Below are 17,077 nucleotides of genomic sequence, written 5' to 3' on the forward strand. Positions count from 1 at the left end.
TGTTAAAACACAGATTGTGGGTCTAGCTATGTCTCCTGAGGCAAGGGAAACAAAAGGAAAAATAAACTATTCGTACTACATCAAAATAAAAAGCTTCTGCACAGCCAAAGAAACAACAAAGCTAAGAAACGAGCTACTCAATGAGAGAAGATATTTGCAAATGACATCTGATAAAGGGTTAGTATCTGAAATACATAAAGAACTTATTACAACTCAACACACAAAAAAGCAAATAATCCAATTTAAAAATGATTAGAAAAGGGGCACTGGCGGTTTTGTTGGTAGAGCGTGAGAATCTTTGTCTTGGGGTCATAAGTTTGAGCCCCACATTGGGTGTGGAGATTAACAAAAAATAAAATTTTTAAAAAATGGGCAGAAGACATGAACAGACGTTTCTCCAAAGAAGACATACAGATGGTCAACAGACACATGAAGAGATGCCCAACATCATTTATCATCAGGGAAATGCAAATCAAAACCACAATGAGATAATACCTCAAACCTGTTAGAATGGCTAAAATCAGGGGCGCCTGGGTGGCGCAGTCGTTAAAGCGACCGCCTTCAGCTCAGGGCGTGATCCCGGCGTTCCCGGATCGAGTCCCACATCAGGCTCCTCGGCTAGGAGCCTGCTTCTTCCTCTCCCTCTCCCCTGCTGTGTTCCCTCTCTCGCTGGCTGTCTCTCTGTCACATAAGTAAAAATAAAAAATCTTTAAAAAAAAAAAAAAGAATGGCTAAAATCAAAAACACGAGAAAAAAGTGTTGGTGAGGATGTGGAGAAAAAGGAATAGGAACCAACATTCCCTGTTGTCGGGGATGCAGTCAGAGAAAGAGAAATACTGTATGATTTCACTCATATGTGGAATTGAAGAACCAAAATCAATGAACAACAAAAAAAGACAAACCAAACACACACACACACCAGATTCTTAACTATAGAAAACAAACTGATGGTTACCAGAGGGGAGGGGGTGGGGGGGATGGGTGACACAGGTGAAGGGGATTAAGAGTACACTTACCATGATGAGCACTGAGTAATGTATAGAATTGTTGAATCACTATGTTGTATATCTGAAACATATAACACTATGTTAACTACACTGGAATTAAAATGAAAAAAAAAAAAAAAAACTAAACTAAACCAGATTGTGGGGCCCTATCCCCAGAATTTCTTATTATGTAGGTCTGGGGTGGGGCCTGAGAATGTACACTTCTTTTTTTTTTTTTTTTTAAAGATTTTATTTATTTATTCGACAGAGATAGAGACAGCCAGCGAGAGAGGGAACACAAGCAGGGGGAGTGGGAGAGGAAGAAGCAGGCTCATAGCAGAAGAGCCTGATGTGGGGCTCGATCCCATAACGCCGGGATCACGCCCTGAGCCGAAGGCAGGCGCTTAACCGCTGTGCCACCCAGGCGCCCCGAGAATGTACACTTCTAATAATTGTCCAGTGGTGCAGTTTCTGTTGGTCTGGGGAGCACACTTCAGGGACCACTGCTCTAAAGAAAAAGGGCCACTTCCCTGAGGCCAAGGTACTGGCTGCAATTTAATTTTTCCCCCTTTTTTTTCAAAATTAAAATAGAGTTCATATAACATAAATTCATCTTTTTTAAAGTCTTACAATTCAGGAGTGCCTGGGTGGCTCAGTCGGTTAAGCGTCTGCCTTCAGCTCCAGTTGTAATCCCAGGGTGCTGGGACCAGGCTCCCTGCTCAGTGGGGAGCCTGCTTCTCTCTCTCACTCTGCCTGCCGCTCCCCCTGCTTGTGCTCTCTCTGTCAAATGAATAAATAAAATCTTTTTAAAAAATGAAGTGTACAATTCAGTGTATTTTAGTATACTCACCAAGTTGTAATCATCATCACTAGTTCCAGAGTATTTTTATTTATTTTTTTACTTTTTAAAGATTTTATTTATTTATTTGTCAGAGAGAGAGACAGAGCACAAGCAGGGGAAGTGGCAGGCAGAGGGAGAAGCAGGCTGTCCGTTGAGGAGGGAGCCCTATGTGGAACTCAATCCCAGGACCCCAGGATCATGACCTGAGCCGAAGGCAGGCACTTAACCAACTGAGCCACCCCAATGTGCCATCCAGAATATTTTTATTGCTTCCAAAAGAAACTCTGTACCCTTTGGCAGTCTCTCTCCATTCCCTTCATCCTCCCCCCAAACCCCAAGTCTACTTTCTGCCTCTATAGAGTGGCCTATTCTGGACTTTTCATATAAATGAAATCACACAGTGTGTAGCCTTCTGTGTCTAGCTTCTTTCATTTAGCATAATATTTTCAAAGTTTATCCATGCCGTAACATGTGCAATTTGCTTTTAGCTGATTTCTGAGCAGAAAACTTTATGTCTTTGAGCTAGCTTTCCTAGGATAGGAGATCTGGCTTCAGCTTTACCTGTTTCCAAGGACAAATAGGAGAAACATTACCAGAGTTAGCCAGAGCTTGGAAGCAATTCCACACTGGTGTCCTTTCAAGAATTGACAATCTTCTCCTTTCCTTCCCAGCTCCTTAAACTTCCTGGCATTCCTCCTCCCTGTATAGACAATGGCTCTTTTGGAAAAGTCTGAAGTATGTGGTGGCTACAGTTTAGAGGCACTTTAAAAAGCATTCATTCAAACTGCATCTCAGCTCCATTTTGTAAGACCTCTCTGCTTTCTCTGAGTTGGCATCTGTGGGATGTGGAAGGCGAGGTGGTTAGGTGACTCAAATGCCTTCGTGTGGGAAGTGCTAATCCAGACTGGGCAGGGTTTAGTGTTTGTCCCATCCAGCAGCTCAGTTTGAGCTCTCTGGTAAAGAAAGGAAGGGAAATTAGGATAAAATCTCCTGTGTTTGCTGAATTGAAATTATTGGGGTTTCCTGATGATGATGATACCTGGCTTTTATAAAGGAGGACTTACAAAACCTTGAGGCCAGGACTGAGGCCCTGTGCTATGAAAATAATTTGGCCCTTGCCAAATACCGAATCTTTATTTCTTCCCTAGGGAGCTTGTGGTATGGATGAGTTTCCAAGACATTTGAGATTGGCAAAAATACTTGTCACCTTTTATAACAGTTGGGAAAGCAGGATCAAGAAGAGGCAGAGCTATGGGCATTCCTTTTTTTTTTTTTAAAGATTTTATTTATTTATTTGACAGACAGAGACAGCCAGAGAGAGAAGGAACACAAGCCGGGGAGTGGGAGAGGAAGAAGCAGGCTCCTAGCAGAGAAGCCCGATGTGTGGCTCGATCCCAGAACGCCGGGATCACGCCCTAAGCTGAAGGCAGACGCTTAATGACTGAGCCACCCAGGTGCCCCAGAGCTATGGACATTCTTAAGCTGAGGGCAGAACCAATTTCCTCATTCTTACCAGTTTCCCACTTTGCCACCATTTAAGCCAAGAACAAACTCCCTCTGGGCTCAGCTATGGGCTGGACTAGGCCAACCTGCAAAATGCTTTGGCAGGATTTTGAGAGGAGATTGGCAGCTACAGGCATCTGCCTTCTCTGGCATGCGTCTTCATTTGTTTATTTATTTTACCAACATTGTTGGGCTCATGGTTGGGCCTTGTACAGGTTGTTGTAGGGATTTCTTAAAAAAAGAGAGAGAGAGGGAGAGAGAGAGTAAAACAGTGTGCTATACAAAAAACTGCAAATTTAGTGGGAGGGGTCAGCCAGGCAGATATAGATCAGACACAGGGAGTGTTCCTGTTATGAGAATCCAGAAGAAGAAACAAGGGAGGGGATGGGAACTGGGAGTTTATAAACAGAACTGTATGTGCAGTGTGTACTAAAGCACAGCACACTGGAGATCTCTTAAGTGTTTGGTGTAAGTGGAATGTGTGGGGAAAATGTAGTGGCAGAAGAGGAGATAAAAGAAGTAGGCAGGGATCAGGACACAAGAGAAAACCATATTGAGTAGTTCGGACTATATATTGCGTAGGTAGTTTAAGTATTTTAAGAGGGAAAGCCTTAAAACAATGATGTTTGGTTTTATGTCGTAGAGCACCCTTGCTGTGGAGTGTGGCAGTAATTGAGAGGGAAGAATTGGCAACTAGGGCCAGCAGAGAGACCATGTCTATTTAGCAAGAAGATGAGAATATGGATGGAAACAATGGGAGTGGATTTCAGAGCTGTTTCTGAGGTAGAGTCAATAGAATTATGTTGCTGGAACTTGGGGCGACACCGCCACAGCACCGTGCCTCAGGTAAATGTGCTATTTCAGAGAATTTAAATTGACGTGAGCTACCACTTTGAGACAAGGAGAGGGACCCGGGTACAGGGCTGCGCTTCAGAACAAAAGACGTCGAAGATTTTTACTTTGTAGTTATTTTCTTCTGAAGGAGCGCCCGGTTACCTTCTAAAACACAACTTCTTTTCCAATACTCTTTAGAATCACCATAGCCCTTCTTTTCTTTGCTAGAGTGTAGAAATCTAGTACTTCCGCCACGCTCAAGATGGCTACACCCGAATTAGACTTTTCAATGCTGGTACCAAATGGCTCCGCCCCCCGATCTGAGCTACTTCCGCCACTCTCTTTGGCTTGGGACGCATTTACACCCATGCCGCACTCAAGATGGCCCGGCTTCCTCCCACTTTTCATTGGCTGGATTCCTTCGGTCTTCCGTCTTCATGGGGGGCGGGACTTCTATTTGATCGACAGCTATTTTGGTCAATGGACGAAGGACAGGGGCCCACGAAGCGCTGGAATTGGAGAGCCTGCCCAGTGTGTGGGAGGGTGTTTGGGCTGGGGCGGGGTGGAGCGGAGCCGGAAGCGGGAGGGGAGAGTGAAACAGGAAAAGAAGGGAAGAAGGAAGAGGGAAGAGGAGGAGAGGGAGGAGGAGGAGGAGGGAGGTGGCGGCGCCGTGGCGGAGGAGCAGGAGCAGGAGGGGGATGGAGAGGAGAAGGCTCCTGGGTGGCATGGCGCTCCTGCTCCTCCAGGCGCTGCCCAGCCCCCTGTCAGCCAGGGCTGAACCCCCGCAGGTAAGGGGGAGGGGGCGTCCGGGCCAGCCTGGGGGCCTGGGGGTCGTCGAGGCCTGGCTGGAGGGGGCTGAAGACGGCGGCGCTGCCTGGCTGGAGGGGCTGAAGGAGTGGTGTTGCCAAGAGTTGAGAGGTCCCGAGAGGGGCTCCCATGCCTGGAGTGGACAGGATCTAAGGGGGCGTCGGTGTTTAGCTGAGGGACACCTGTTTTGGTGTCAGGGAAGTGTCAGAGGCACGGTGCCCAGCGAGTGAGAGGGCAGTTAGGTCAGGTGGGCTGGGATGATTGTGACTGGATAGTGGTGCAAAGCTGAGGCATGGGGGGCGCATTCGTGTCCCCCCGTGAAGCAGGTTTCCGAGGCAGTGATGCAGTGTGTACGTGTGTGCGGGTAGGGGTACGTGGGTTATTGAGCTGGCCTGAGAGGGAGGAGGGGCTGAAGAGATATTTATTTCAAGCTGGACAGGGAAAAGTTCCGACGGCATCTTGGCTCCATTTTTAATGTGTTGGAGGCAAGAGGTTGGAGACCAGACTCTTGGAAGGCCTGTGGGATGAAGTAGATCGGGACCCCTCAGGAGGAGGGCACACTTGAGCTATAACAAGCTCTTGCTGTTAGGCTGGCTGGCCTGGGAGAGCCAGCCACTGATGCTGATCCAGGCCAGTTCAGGGCTTTTGAGCAAAGGGTGGTGCTGATGCCAATATGGGCAGCAAATGGAGCACCCCAGCTTTTCTTGCTGGGTGGCTTGCTTTTTATCCAGGCAGAGAAGCTTGCTTGTGCTGATTCCAGCTCCGGCTGGCATTTCGAAACCCTAATGGGAGCGTTACTCCTGGTGCCAAGTTGGGTGGGGTGCAGTAGGGGGAATCACCCCTCCTTCCCTTGCATTTGGCAAGGCTTTACCATTCTATTTTCTTCACTTTCTGTTCTCTTCCCTGTCTTTTCAGAAGGGAATAGACACACACACACTCACTTTCACACACGGCATGATGGCAGAGTCTATACAGCTTAGCACTTGAACTTTGCGTTGTGATCAAGAGTAGAAGCAGAGTGCTAGCAAAAATACTTATCTTTTCCTTAGGAGTTTATGGGCTGCCTTTTCATGTATGCATCTTGTTTTGCCCCCCGAGTATCCCTTATTTTAAAAATTAATTCGTTTTTTAAATGGGATGAAATTCGTAGAACAGAAACCATTTAAAACCCTTTCACCATGTTAAAGTGAACAATTTAGTGGTGTTTAGTACCTTCACAATGTTGTGCAACCACTACATCTAGTTCCAGAACATTTTTGTTACTTCAAAAGAAACCCCCGTACCCGTTAAGCAGTTCCTCCCTGATTTCCCTTTCCCCCAGCTCCTGGCAGCCACCAGTCTGTTTTCTGTCTCTATGGATTTGCTTATTCAGGATATTGCATATAAATGGAATCCTATAATTTGTGGTATTTTGTGTCTGTCTTCTTTCCCTTAACGTAGTGTGTTTGAGATTCACGCACATGGTAGAACGTACCAGTACTTTGTTTCTTTTTTTGTGGCTGAATAATATTCCACTGTATGGCTATACCACAATTTGTTATTATCTCTCTCCCCGCAATCTATTTATGTATATTTGAAATAACATGTGAAAGGAATAGAGCTCATTTTCTGGCCCAGTATAGTCCCTTTTGTAGGGCTGAGACCCTTCCATTTTAGGGCTTGTTGGGGTTCTTTCTTTTCCTAGTTAAAATCATAAACAGACAGGAGAAATAGATTTTATTTATTGGAAAAGTCAGAACCCTCAGGACTGATAAAGTTAAGTATAGATGTTGGAGCACGTGGGTGGCTCAGTCGGTTGAGCGTCTGGCTCCTGATTTCAGCTGGAGTGGTGGGATTGAGTCCCGCATCTGGCTCCCCACTCCATGGTGAGTCTGCTGGAGATTCTCTCTCTCCCTCTGTCCCTCCCCCCACAGGCTCATTCTTACTGTCTCTTTAAAATAAAGAAATAACTCTTAAAAAAAAAAAAGAGCATAGGTGTTGACAGAACAAAATATAGGATAAACTGTTGCTTCACCTTCTACATTTAAGTAAAGAAAGGTCGTTCTCAAGATCCAGTAAATTACACAGCTAGTGGGTTGACTTAAGAACATTGGAGCCTTAGGACATCAGTGCCCCGGTCCAGTGGATGCTTCACCCTGATGGAAGAGCAGTGGTGGGCCTCTGAGTTGACGGTGGGAACCAGATCCAGTTCTTTGGCAGCGGAAGGATGGAAAGTGGAGGTTGCCGCCAGGTCACGGAAGCCTGGGAGTTGGCGAGGAGATGTGGGAGGGGATCTTCAACGTCATGCCCTAATTGCAGTTTATCGATCACAGGCTGCTTTCTTATCATTTCTCTGGCACTTCCAATACTTATTTTGGGGACAGGGTGGCTTTTGTACCTTGTTCCATTTGGATGGATGCTAGCTAGCACTGACCAGCAGTTATGTGGCTACGGTTCATGCAGAGAAGAGAAAAGTTCGGTAATGAGTGGGCTCCTTCTTCCTGACCATCCCCCTCACCCAGTACTCCTGTTCCCACCTCATACCCCTGTCTCTTTCTGTCCAGGAGTACTAGATATCGATAGTGAGATTTGTGTTTTGAATTTTAACCTTTGGCATGCAAGTTAGTATATAATTATTAACTCTGAATCCAGCGCTGTTTAGTCAATTTGGTTTTTGTTTTGTTTGGGTTTTTGTTGATTTTTGGCTTGTAGAAGTCAGTGAAGACAAAAAATTGAGAGACCGTTTTGACATAGGATGCACTTCAGGTACTCACTGTCTTTATTTCAACAAGGGGCTTCCAGCTAACTGAAATGAGGGGGACCTGCTGTACTCATTCCATATTGGACATGGTGTTGGTGATTTACTGTGTTTTTTCCCCTTGAAATGCCTCTGTGAAATACAGTCTTTTTATATAAAAGCATCTAATATCTGAAATGTATCATGTTATATATTTATATAATACAGAGCAGCCTGCTTTCCCTGTTACCAGCTCTCCCCTGAAACTGTCATTTCTTCCCATACTGGCCTAGGAAAGTTATCAGCCTAGTTCACTTCTGAGATTGGGAACTTGGACTTAACTCTCCTATAGGTTACTGCGACTCACATGTCATTCCTTAAATCCATAAGGAATAAAAAAGTAGTGGAGTTGCCAGTGAGGCCTTGACATTTGTCTCTTCTAGTTAAATAATGATGAGATACATAGAGTTTCTTTCTTTCTATTGTTGCTTAGATTCAACTAGAATAACCTGACCATGTTATTTAAAATAAAATTTTAGTGGAAATGTCTTTTTCCGTAAAGCCACCCAGCTTAATCTTTAGAGACACCGTCCTTACCTTTCCTCTGCCATGCTTAAAACTTTGAGTCGGATGGGGGTCCTAATTCCTGATATTTTTTCTTACCTCACTCCTCAATAGTATATACCCTGTGCCCCCTCCCCTTACTCACCAGCGGTGCCCCAGTCTTTAGTCCAGAAGCTCTATTCCACTCTTCTTTCTTAAAAACAGCATTTCAGTGTGATCACCATCATTTCTTCCCACAGAGTAGCGGGAGATGGAATGTCCAGACTCTTAATTCCCTTTCCCTCATTTTCTTAGTCTGTTTTATATACCAAAGTGAACAATCGTCTCAAAGCCACACCTTGAGTTTCCGTAAATCCTTCCAGTAGAATTCAGCGAGCATTTACTGAAATGTCTTCTCTGCCGCAGGCTGCTATGCAGGTGGGCACTGGGGACCCTCAGAGGAGTAACTGAATCCCTGTCCTCAAGGGGTGGCTTATCTGGTGGGAAAGCCAGATCTCACACGCAATGATTTCTAACTCGGAGGCACAGGTGTGCAAACAAAGGACATTGGGAGCAATTGATTCTGCTCTGGCCAGGGAAAGGTGGGATGTAGGAAAAGCTTCACAGAATAGGCATTTGGACAAGGCTTTAAAGGTTTGGAAGGGAAACGAGTCTATTCCAGCCTGGAAAAGTGAAAATGGAGGCTGTGTTTGGAGGCGGCACATAGCCTGTGGGAAGCTTCCTATGTGGGTGTGTAGAGGAGGGTGGAAGTAGAAGACGCTTGAAAGGTGCCCTGGGCTTAGACGGTAGGAGGCCTTTTATCCATTCGTCCAAGCAGTGCAGCCCAGTAGAACTTCCGGTGACAGTAGAAGTGATCTATATCTGCGCTGTCTGTTTTGGTGGCCACATAGCCACATGTGACTCTTGACACTTGGCATGTGACTAGGATAGATGAGCGACTGAATTTTTAATGACATTTAGTTTTTTATAACAACTGTATTGAGACATAATTAACATGCCAATAGATTCACCCTTTTAAAGTGTACGTAAAATGGCTTTTTAGTAAGTCACAGAATTGTGTACCATCTACTATCTATTTTTGTTTTTGTTTGCTTTGTCTTTTTAAGGTTTAATGAATTTATTTATTTGAGAAAGAGAGCAAGTTGGGGGGGGATTGGAGGAAGGAGCAAAGGGAGAGGGACTCGATCCCATGACCCCGAGATTGTGACCTAAGTGGAAATCAAGAGTCAGACGTCTAACCGACTGAGCCACCCAGGCGCCCCTACTATCTAATTTTAGGACGTTTTCATTACCCCAGATAGAAGCCCCGTAGCCATTAGCAGTCCCTCCCCATTTCATCCCCGCCTCCCGCAGCCCCTGGCAGCCACTAATCTATTTTCTGTCTCTGTGGATTTGCATATTCTGGATATTCCTTATAAATGGAATCATACACGAGGTGGCCCTCTGTGACTCGCTTCTTTCACTTAGCGTAATATTTCTGGGATTTGTCCCTGTTTTATATCAGTATATCACGGCAGGTATCAGCATTTCATTCCTTTCTGTAGCCAGTTAACATTCAGTGCTGTGAATGTACCACATTTAATTTATCCATTCACCAAATGATGGACTTTTGGGCTCTTTCCACTTTGGGGCTACTTTGAATAATGTGGCTATGAACAGGCATGTACATGTTTTTTGTGTAGACATAAGTTTTCATGTCTCCTGGGTGTATACCAAACAGTAGAATTGCTGGGTCATATAGTAACTTTGGAACTGCCAGACTGTTTTCCAAGACTGGTATGATATTTAATTTTAATTAATTTAAATTAAATAGCTGCATGTGGCTACTAACTCCTCGATAGTGCAGATCTCAGAGTTCTCCAGTGTAGGAATAGTGGGGTGTAGTCCAACACAGTGGTGAGGTCGTGGGCTTTGGGGGCAGACCACCTGAGATCCAAACCTGACTTCTTACTATCCTGGAGCAAGTTGTTAACCTCTTTGTGCCTTCGTGTCCTCATCTATAAAATGGGGTCAATAATAGTACATACTTTATGGGTTTGCTTTGAGGTGAAAAGACGTCCTGTGTGTAAAGCTCTTGGAATATATTTAATGGCTATTAAGTATAATAATAATTATCCCTCTGTTACTATTTGTGGTCCTCAGAGAACATTTGGTTGTTGGCAAGTTAGTATCAGCTCTCAAAGTAAGTTCAGAAGCTGAGATTTGGGGAGTTTAAAAGTCAGTTCCTTGATCCTGTCCTATATCTGAGTTTAATTTTGTCCCTGTAGGAAATGTTCTTGGTGAATCTATATGTTTAGAGTTGTGGTTCTCAATTGGGGATAATTCTGCCCCTTCCAGAGGACATTTGTCAGTGTCTGGGAACATTTTTGGTTGCCACAACTTGGGGCCAGGGATGCTGCTAAACCTCCCATAACAAAGGATAGCCTCCCACAACAAAGAATTGTCTGGTCCAAAATGTGAGTGGTGCCGAGGTGGACAGACGCTGGTTTAGCGTGCCTGCTACTCCCGTATCAGCTCATGCTGATTATCGCAAGGTTTGAGGGCAGCCTTCCTGTGAGGAGAGAACGTAGCATTGTGAAGTGTATGAAGCAACCTCTCTGACAACAAATTTTAGGTGGGACAGTGGAAAGCTTTAATATCCTATGAATCTTGATTACTCTCCGATTTGTTAACATGTTGTCAGTCAGCCTGGCTTTGTCAGCCAACATCAAACATTGTGGGGAAAAAAGACATTTTTTTTAGTTTGTGGTTCAGTAAGCAGGTCAGCCTCCCTTATTCACCCAGTCTCAAACTTTCTCTCCTCTTGCTTTGGTTCGCCCTTGTGGTTTCATTTTAAGAACATGTTTGTTTTCACCCCAGTGAAAGCCTGATGGCCAGTTACTTTTCTTTTCTCAGTGTCTTCCTTGGCCCCATTACCTATCTGAACAGAGTCATGTTCTTAGAATTTTTTCCTTTCCCCATTCCAAGTCTTGGTTCTACTCTGATTTTGGCCCCATGAACATTGGTTTGTTTCACACACTCAGCCTACAGAAACCGTAAGGTGTTCTCAGGGTCGCCATGGGCTGACTGTCCCAGACCTCAGGGTGGCTGTGTGACCTCAGGAGAAGCCTTCCCTTTCAAGCCTCCAGGATGCAGCACATCTGTGGATTTGGGGCACTAGCTGGCAACTCTTTAAGCATACTGTGGGTACCTCAGATGACTTCGAATTAACAATTCCAAATGCCTTTTGAATGCCTGGCCATCCGTTCACCTGAGAGCATCTCTTGCTTTCCTGTTGGACTAACGCTATTGGAACCATCAGGATCCAGGTGGTGCAATGATGTGGTTTCATTCTTTGCCCTATAACCCACCACTGGGGCCACCAATCCCATCATAACTGCACAGACAAAAGAACAGCCACTGAGTAACAGGGAGCAGTGACAGTGGGTCTTTGTAATCTGTCTTGGTGGCATAGAACAGACAAGTTGAGGTCTGCTTCTGGGCACCTCCCTTTTGGACCATCCTTTGTATTTCCACTAGGTGGAGCAAAGTCTGGCCAAAAAACTACATGTAATGTGGAAACTACAAACAAAGAAATATCAATAAATCCAGAACATTGCAACCTGGGAAGTAAGGAAAGGGAAAACAAATCTCATCCTATTGAATTCCGTGGCTTGTTGATACAATTCTGGGCTTTCCCAGTGTGGGAATTAAAGTAGGTCATGGTCTCAGACTTGGAGATCGCCAGTCCTGCATGGTCTGGGTTTTTGGGATACTCTCGCTTACTCAGCTACATTCCCATAGCTTGGATTTATTTACTTTTGGCTTTCTTCTTTCCATACTTTCTTCTGTGGGAAAATAGATGAGCGATGGATTGTCCGTTCCTGGTGCCGTCATTACCCTCAGAGTGCCTTGGCTGGGTTTTTGATTCATGATCTTAGGTGTTTTAAAGAATTTAATTTAAACTTGTTTTGGAAGAGGTAAAAGTGATTTTGAGACATTGCAAGAATATTTGTGGCTTGGAAGGGTGGATCCTAGAGTAAAGCTATAAAAACATGTCTGTTTTGATTTTTAAATATCAAGCAAGACAGATCTTATGTTGTAACACTGTGTTATTACACATTCTTGCAGGTCAGAAGCATGCGTTCTTGGAGAAAAATATTCACGTTTTTCAAAATCCTACATGCTATTTTTTTGTTCATCATTTCCGGAATTATCTTCCTCATCTAAAATTCTGCCTGGTGGTCACTCCAGTTATATTAAAATCCAACCAAACACAGAAACAGCAGAAAAACCACAACTTAGTTGATTGATCACATCTAAGTTATTTTTCCCTCTTTGTGGTTTATTTGGGAGAGAAGGTTAATACTTGGCTTTTGATACGGAGATGGTGGAGCATTGTAGCTCTTTGGGATTTGAATATAGAGTTGAATAGTGTGAGAAGTTCATCTTGTGTATTTCTTTCTTTTTACTTGAGTCCTTTGTTTTTAAATATGCAAATACCCTTGCTCTGTCTGCAGAGAGTTGGGGGAAAGCAGAAAACCTGTACCGGTCTGATTTGGCACAAGGTCCACTAGGCTTTCTTTCCCTTTTCCTTCCTTAGACCTGACTGCTGCTTTTCTTTGAGCTTTAAGGTGCCTTTTACCTTTTCAAGTCAGTTTTTAGTTACACAAAAGTAACACATGCCTGTAACAATGATACGTAATACAGACAGAAATGCTTAGAGTAAAAAGTGAAAGTTTGTGGTTTGGTGTGTGTTTTTGGTGGGTTTTCTGCTTATGCTGAATATAGATATAGTAATAGTTCATATATATATGTATATGGGACTCCTGTATATAAACATAAAATTGTTGGTATGGAGAAAAGTTCTTTATTTTCTTGTTATTTTTTTAAAAAATAAAATTGGGATAATTTATATGTAGTACTTTACAACATCCATTATTTCATCCTTCATAGACTTCTTTCCGTATCACACATATACCTTAATTTTGGAAAGAATGCCTGCATGTTGGGGCACCTGGGTGGCTCAGTCAGTTAAGCGTCTGACTCTTGATCGATCTTGGCTCAGGTCTTGATCTCAGGGTTGTGAATTCAAGCCCCGCATGGGGCTCCACTCTGGGCATGGAGCCTACTTAAAAAAAAAGAAAAGAAAAGAAAAAGAATAACATTAATCAAAACCCAAAAAGCTTGGAAATGAGATTATTAAACAGTAAGAGAATAATAAGGAGAGTTGACCAAGTTTAGGAAAGCCTCAAGAAGAGGAAACAAAAGGAGAGGAATGGCATTCAGAATTGAGTATAGAATTGCAAAAACAAACAAAAACCAAACCAAACCAAACCCCCCCCCAAAAAACCCCACCTGTGTGTTATTGCTTTAGACCGTGATTTATTTAACTGCTGCTCCACAGATGAACGTATGTTGTATCCAAGTTCTTACCAGTTCACACTGTTTTATAGTGAACCTTGTTCTATGGATTTCTTTCTGCAATTGTGCTAGATTCCTAGAAGTGGAATCAGGGATTGTGGGGTTGTAGGGTATGTACATTTGAAATTTGGGGTAGATGGTGCCAAATTGCTCTCCCAAAGCAGTTCTTTCAGTGGACATCCCCATCAATAGGGTATCCGAGGGCTCAGTTCCCCACCCATTGTGTGAGCAACATTTCTTCGTCTCTGCCCTCAGCTTATCCTTGAAGATGTGCCTTCTGACTCAACACAGGCACGTGGGGAACATTTCAGTTTTCTTTCTTGAAAGCCTGTGTATGTCTCTGATTCTCCTCCCTGTCTGCGGACTGGTTGCTCCCTTTGCTGTGGGAGCAGGATTCATGCGCAGTGTGCCTGGAGCTAGGGAAGCGTAGCTGTGCCTGCTCGGGTGCTGAAGGAGGTGGTTTGTAGGCTCCCGGAAGACATCAGGCAGGTGGCTTGAACTGTTGGCCAGGTGCTGTGTGGCACAGAAGTCTAACCAACCACCCTTCTGTGGTGGGCATCCCAGAAGAAGGAGTCCTTGGAAGTATCGTCACTGAGAGTGCAGACTCTGGAGCCAGACTGCCTCCAGATAGCCTTAGGCTAGTTAATTGACTCAGTTTCCTTTTCTGTAAAATGGGATAATAGCACCTAGCTTATAGGGTTATTGTGCGGGTTAATTGACTTATTATAAGGATTAATTGAGTTAGTATTTACAAAGCACTTAGAACAGTGCCTGCCACATAGTAATTACTTGGTTAATGTTAGCCTGTGTGATTATCTTTTTTTTTTTTTTTTTAAAGCTTTGGGGAAGCCTTGAGGCTTCCTTGTTGCTTGACTGACCCAAGATCTGTTTCCAGTGGAAGAATTTAAGAGTAAATTTTAGTGAGCTCCTAGTCCAGAAGGCATGTGACTCACTTTCCATATCACCAGCCTTGGCAGTTTGATGAGGGGTGTTTTTGCAGCTATTGTTTTCTAATAATAAAGTATGAAATTGTTTATTCTCAGAGTTAGAATATACACTATTATCCTGATCTGTACATCACTGTGTCCTCTTGAGTGAGGAAGAGTGGGGTTACCACCAGCAAATAAGTGTGCCTTGTCTTGGGTGTGGGAGTTGCGGTTGGACATCCATTCTGACCACGGGGCTAGACCACACGCAGGTCTCTCTGCTCTCGGCACACAGCATCCTGTGCTGAGGTGTGCTGTACTTCCTGTTCTGAGGGGAGGATGGTTTCTGAGGCTTTTTAAAAAAATAATAACAGCTTTATTGAAATACAATTCACACACCATAAAATTCACCCTTGTAGAGCGTACAGTTCACTGGTTTTTAGCATGTTCACAAGATTGGGCCACTGTCAACCCCTGTCTATTTCAGAACATTTTCATCACCCCAGAAAGAAACCTTATATCAATTAGTAGTTCCCTTCCTGAGCCCCCCGCACCCCATTCCCTGGCAACCGCTAATCTGCTTTCTGCTACTATGGATTTTCCTGTTCTGTACAATTCATGTAAATAGAATCATAACACTTTGTGGTGTTTTGTGATTGGCTTCTTTCACTTAGCGTAATGTTTTCAGGAGGTGTCAGTACTTTTTTCCTTTCCATTCATATTCTGTTGTATGGTTATAACACATTTTATCCATCGATTGGTCAACTCATAGACATTTGGGCTGTTACCACTTTGGGACTGTTAGGAATAATGCTATGAATGCTGATAGGCAAGTTTTTGTGTGGACATGTGTTTTCATTTTTCGTAGGCTATACCTAGAAGTAGAATTGCTGTTAATGTGGTAACTCTATGTCTACTTTTTTCAGGAATTGCCAGACTGTTTTCCAAAGTGGCTGTACCATGTCGTGTTCTCCACCGGCACTTATGAGGGTTCCAATTTCTCTACATCCTCTCTAACACCTGTTATTGTCTGTCTTTTTTATCGTAACCATCCTAATGGTTGTGAAGTAGGATCTCATTGTAGTTTTGGTTCGTATTTCCTTAGTGACTAGTGATGTTGAACATATGTTCTTAGCTGCCATTTGTGTATCTTCTTTGGAGAAATGTCTGTTCAATTCTTTGCCCATTTTAAAGTCCCTTATCCAACTAAAGGGACAGAAGTCTTCTCATGGAATCCCAGTGAGTGACTGCCCAGAGGATTTTCCCCTTTAAACTAGAGTCTGCTGGGGCTCTGGCATTCTCCTGTGTTACCATCTGTTCTCATGACCTGGGAACCAGTTGCTTAACTTCTCTGTATTGGCTGGTCCCTTCTATCAGCATCACCCAGAGATGGCTTTGACGCAGCCATTTCTGTGATAAGAGGCCCATGTGGTCAAAGAAAGTTGCCGTCTGTCTTGGAGATGTACGATGCGTGTGCTTTACAGGGAAGCCTCTGAGGAGTCTCACGTTAAGCCTTTATGAGTCCTTTATCAGATAAATGATTAGCAAATATTTTTCCCTTCTGGTGGCTTTTGTTTTGTTTTGTCTTTCACTTTCTCGATGGTGTCCTTTGAAGCATAATTGTTTTTCATTTGGGGGAAGTCCAGTTTATCTATTTTTTTCTTTTGTCACTTGAGGTTTTGGTATTCCTTAGTTCCTTCAGGGGCTCTGTAAAGCTTACTTTTACTTTGGACATTATTTAGAATAGAATCCTTTAAATATCTTTATTCTGGAAAGTCTTCAACGTATATAAAAATAAAGAAAATGGCATAATGAGCCCCCAAGTCCCCATTGCCCAACTCCAGCAATTTATTGTCATGGCTGTCTTCTTTTTTCTATACCCACTTTCACTTCCATTCATGCCCAGTGATGTTATTTTGAAGAAGACTGCATTTCAACCATGAATAGTTCCATTTGAATCTCTCAAAGATAAAAGGATTTTGTTCCTCAGTATAACCACCATACCATATCACATCCTAAAAATGAACAATAATTGCTTAATGTTATAGGATCTTGCATGTGAGAACTTAAGTTAGATCCAGAGGTAAAAATACCATTAGAAAATTCAGCTCATGTATAACAGTTCTTCAGCTTTCTTAAGTAACCCTCCTTAAGTGTGCCACTACTTTAAAAAAAGTTGCTCCCCAAGAACACCCCTCAGTCCCGTGAGTATCAGAGGCGCGCTTCCAACTACAGCTTTCTCTTTCTTTCACTTGACAACATCTAGTGGTAGAGTTTCAGTCACGGCAACCCCCCCCCCACCAAACTTTCTTTGTCATCTTGTCACAATGGATATACCTTTCCAACCTCTCCCCAGTGTGTAAGGTGAAAGATTAACTTAGGACTTTTGCCCTCAATTTCTAGCATAGGGAGAATTTGGGGGAAAAATCCTACTCTTATCTGAGATTGCACAAATGTTCAGAGAAACCCAGGAAAATGAGAAGACCTGTCAGCGTAT

General features: G+C 43.6%; 1 protein-coding gene across 3 annotated transcripts in view; it reads left to right on the top strand.

Moving 5' to 3' along the window:
* The first annotated feature begins 4,768 nt into the window (after positions 1 to 4,768).
* The window catches only part of WBP1L (WW domain binding protein 1 like), a 58,291-nt gene continuing 45,982 nt past the window's right edge, over positions 4,769 to 17,077 (top strand). For all 3 annotated transcript variants that reach the window (XM_034663198.1, XM_002913919.4, XM_034663199.1), the window contains exon 1: positions 4,769 to 4,952. Coding sequence is in view for 2 of the 3 variants with exons in the window: in XM_002913919.4 (XP_002913965.2) it covers positions 4,863 to 4,952 (90 nt within the window). In the remaining variant the exon portion in view is untranslated. The remainder of the gene's footprint in view (positions 4,953 to 17,077) is intronic.

Source organism: Ailuropoda melanoleuca, chromosome 6 (genome assembly GCF_002007445.2).
Source record: "Ailuropoda melanoleuca isolate Jingjing chromosome 6, ASM200744v2, whole genome shotgun sequence".
NCBI classification, from domain to species: Eukaryota; Metazoa; Chordata; class Mammalia; order Carnivora; family Ursidae; genus Ailuropoda; species Ailuropoda melanoleuca.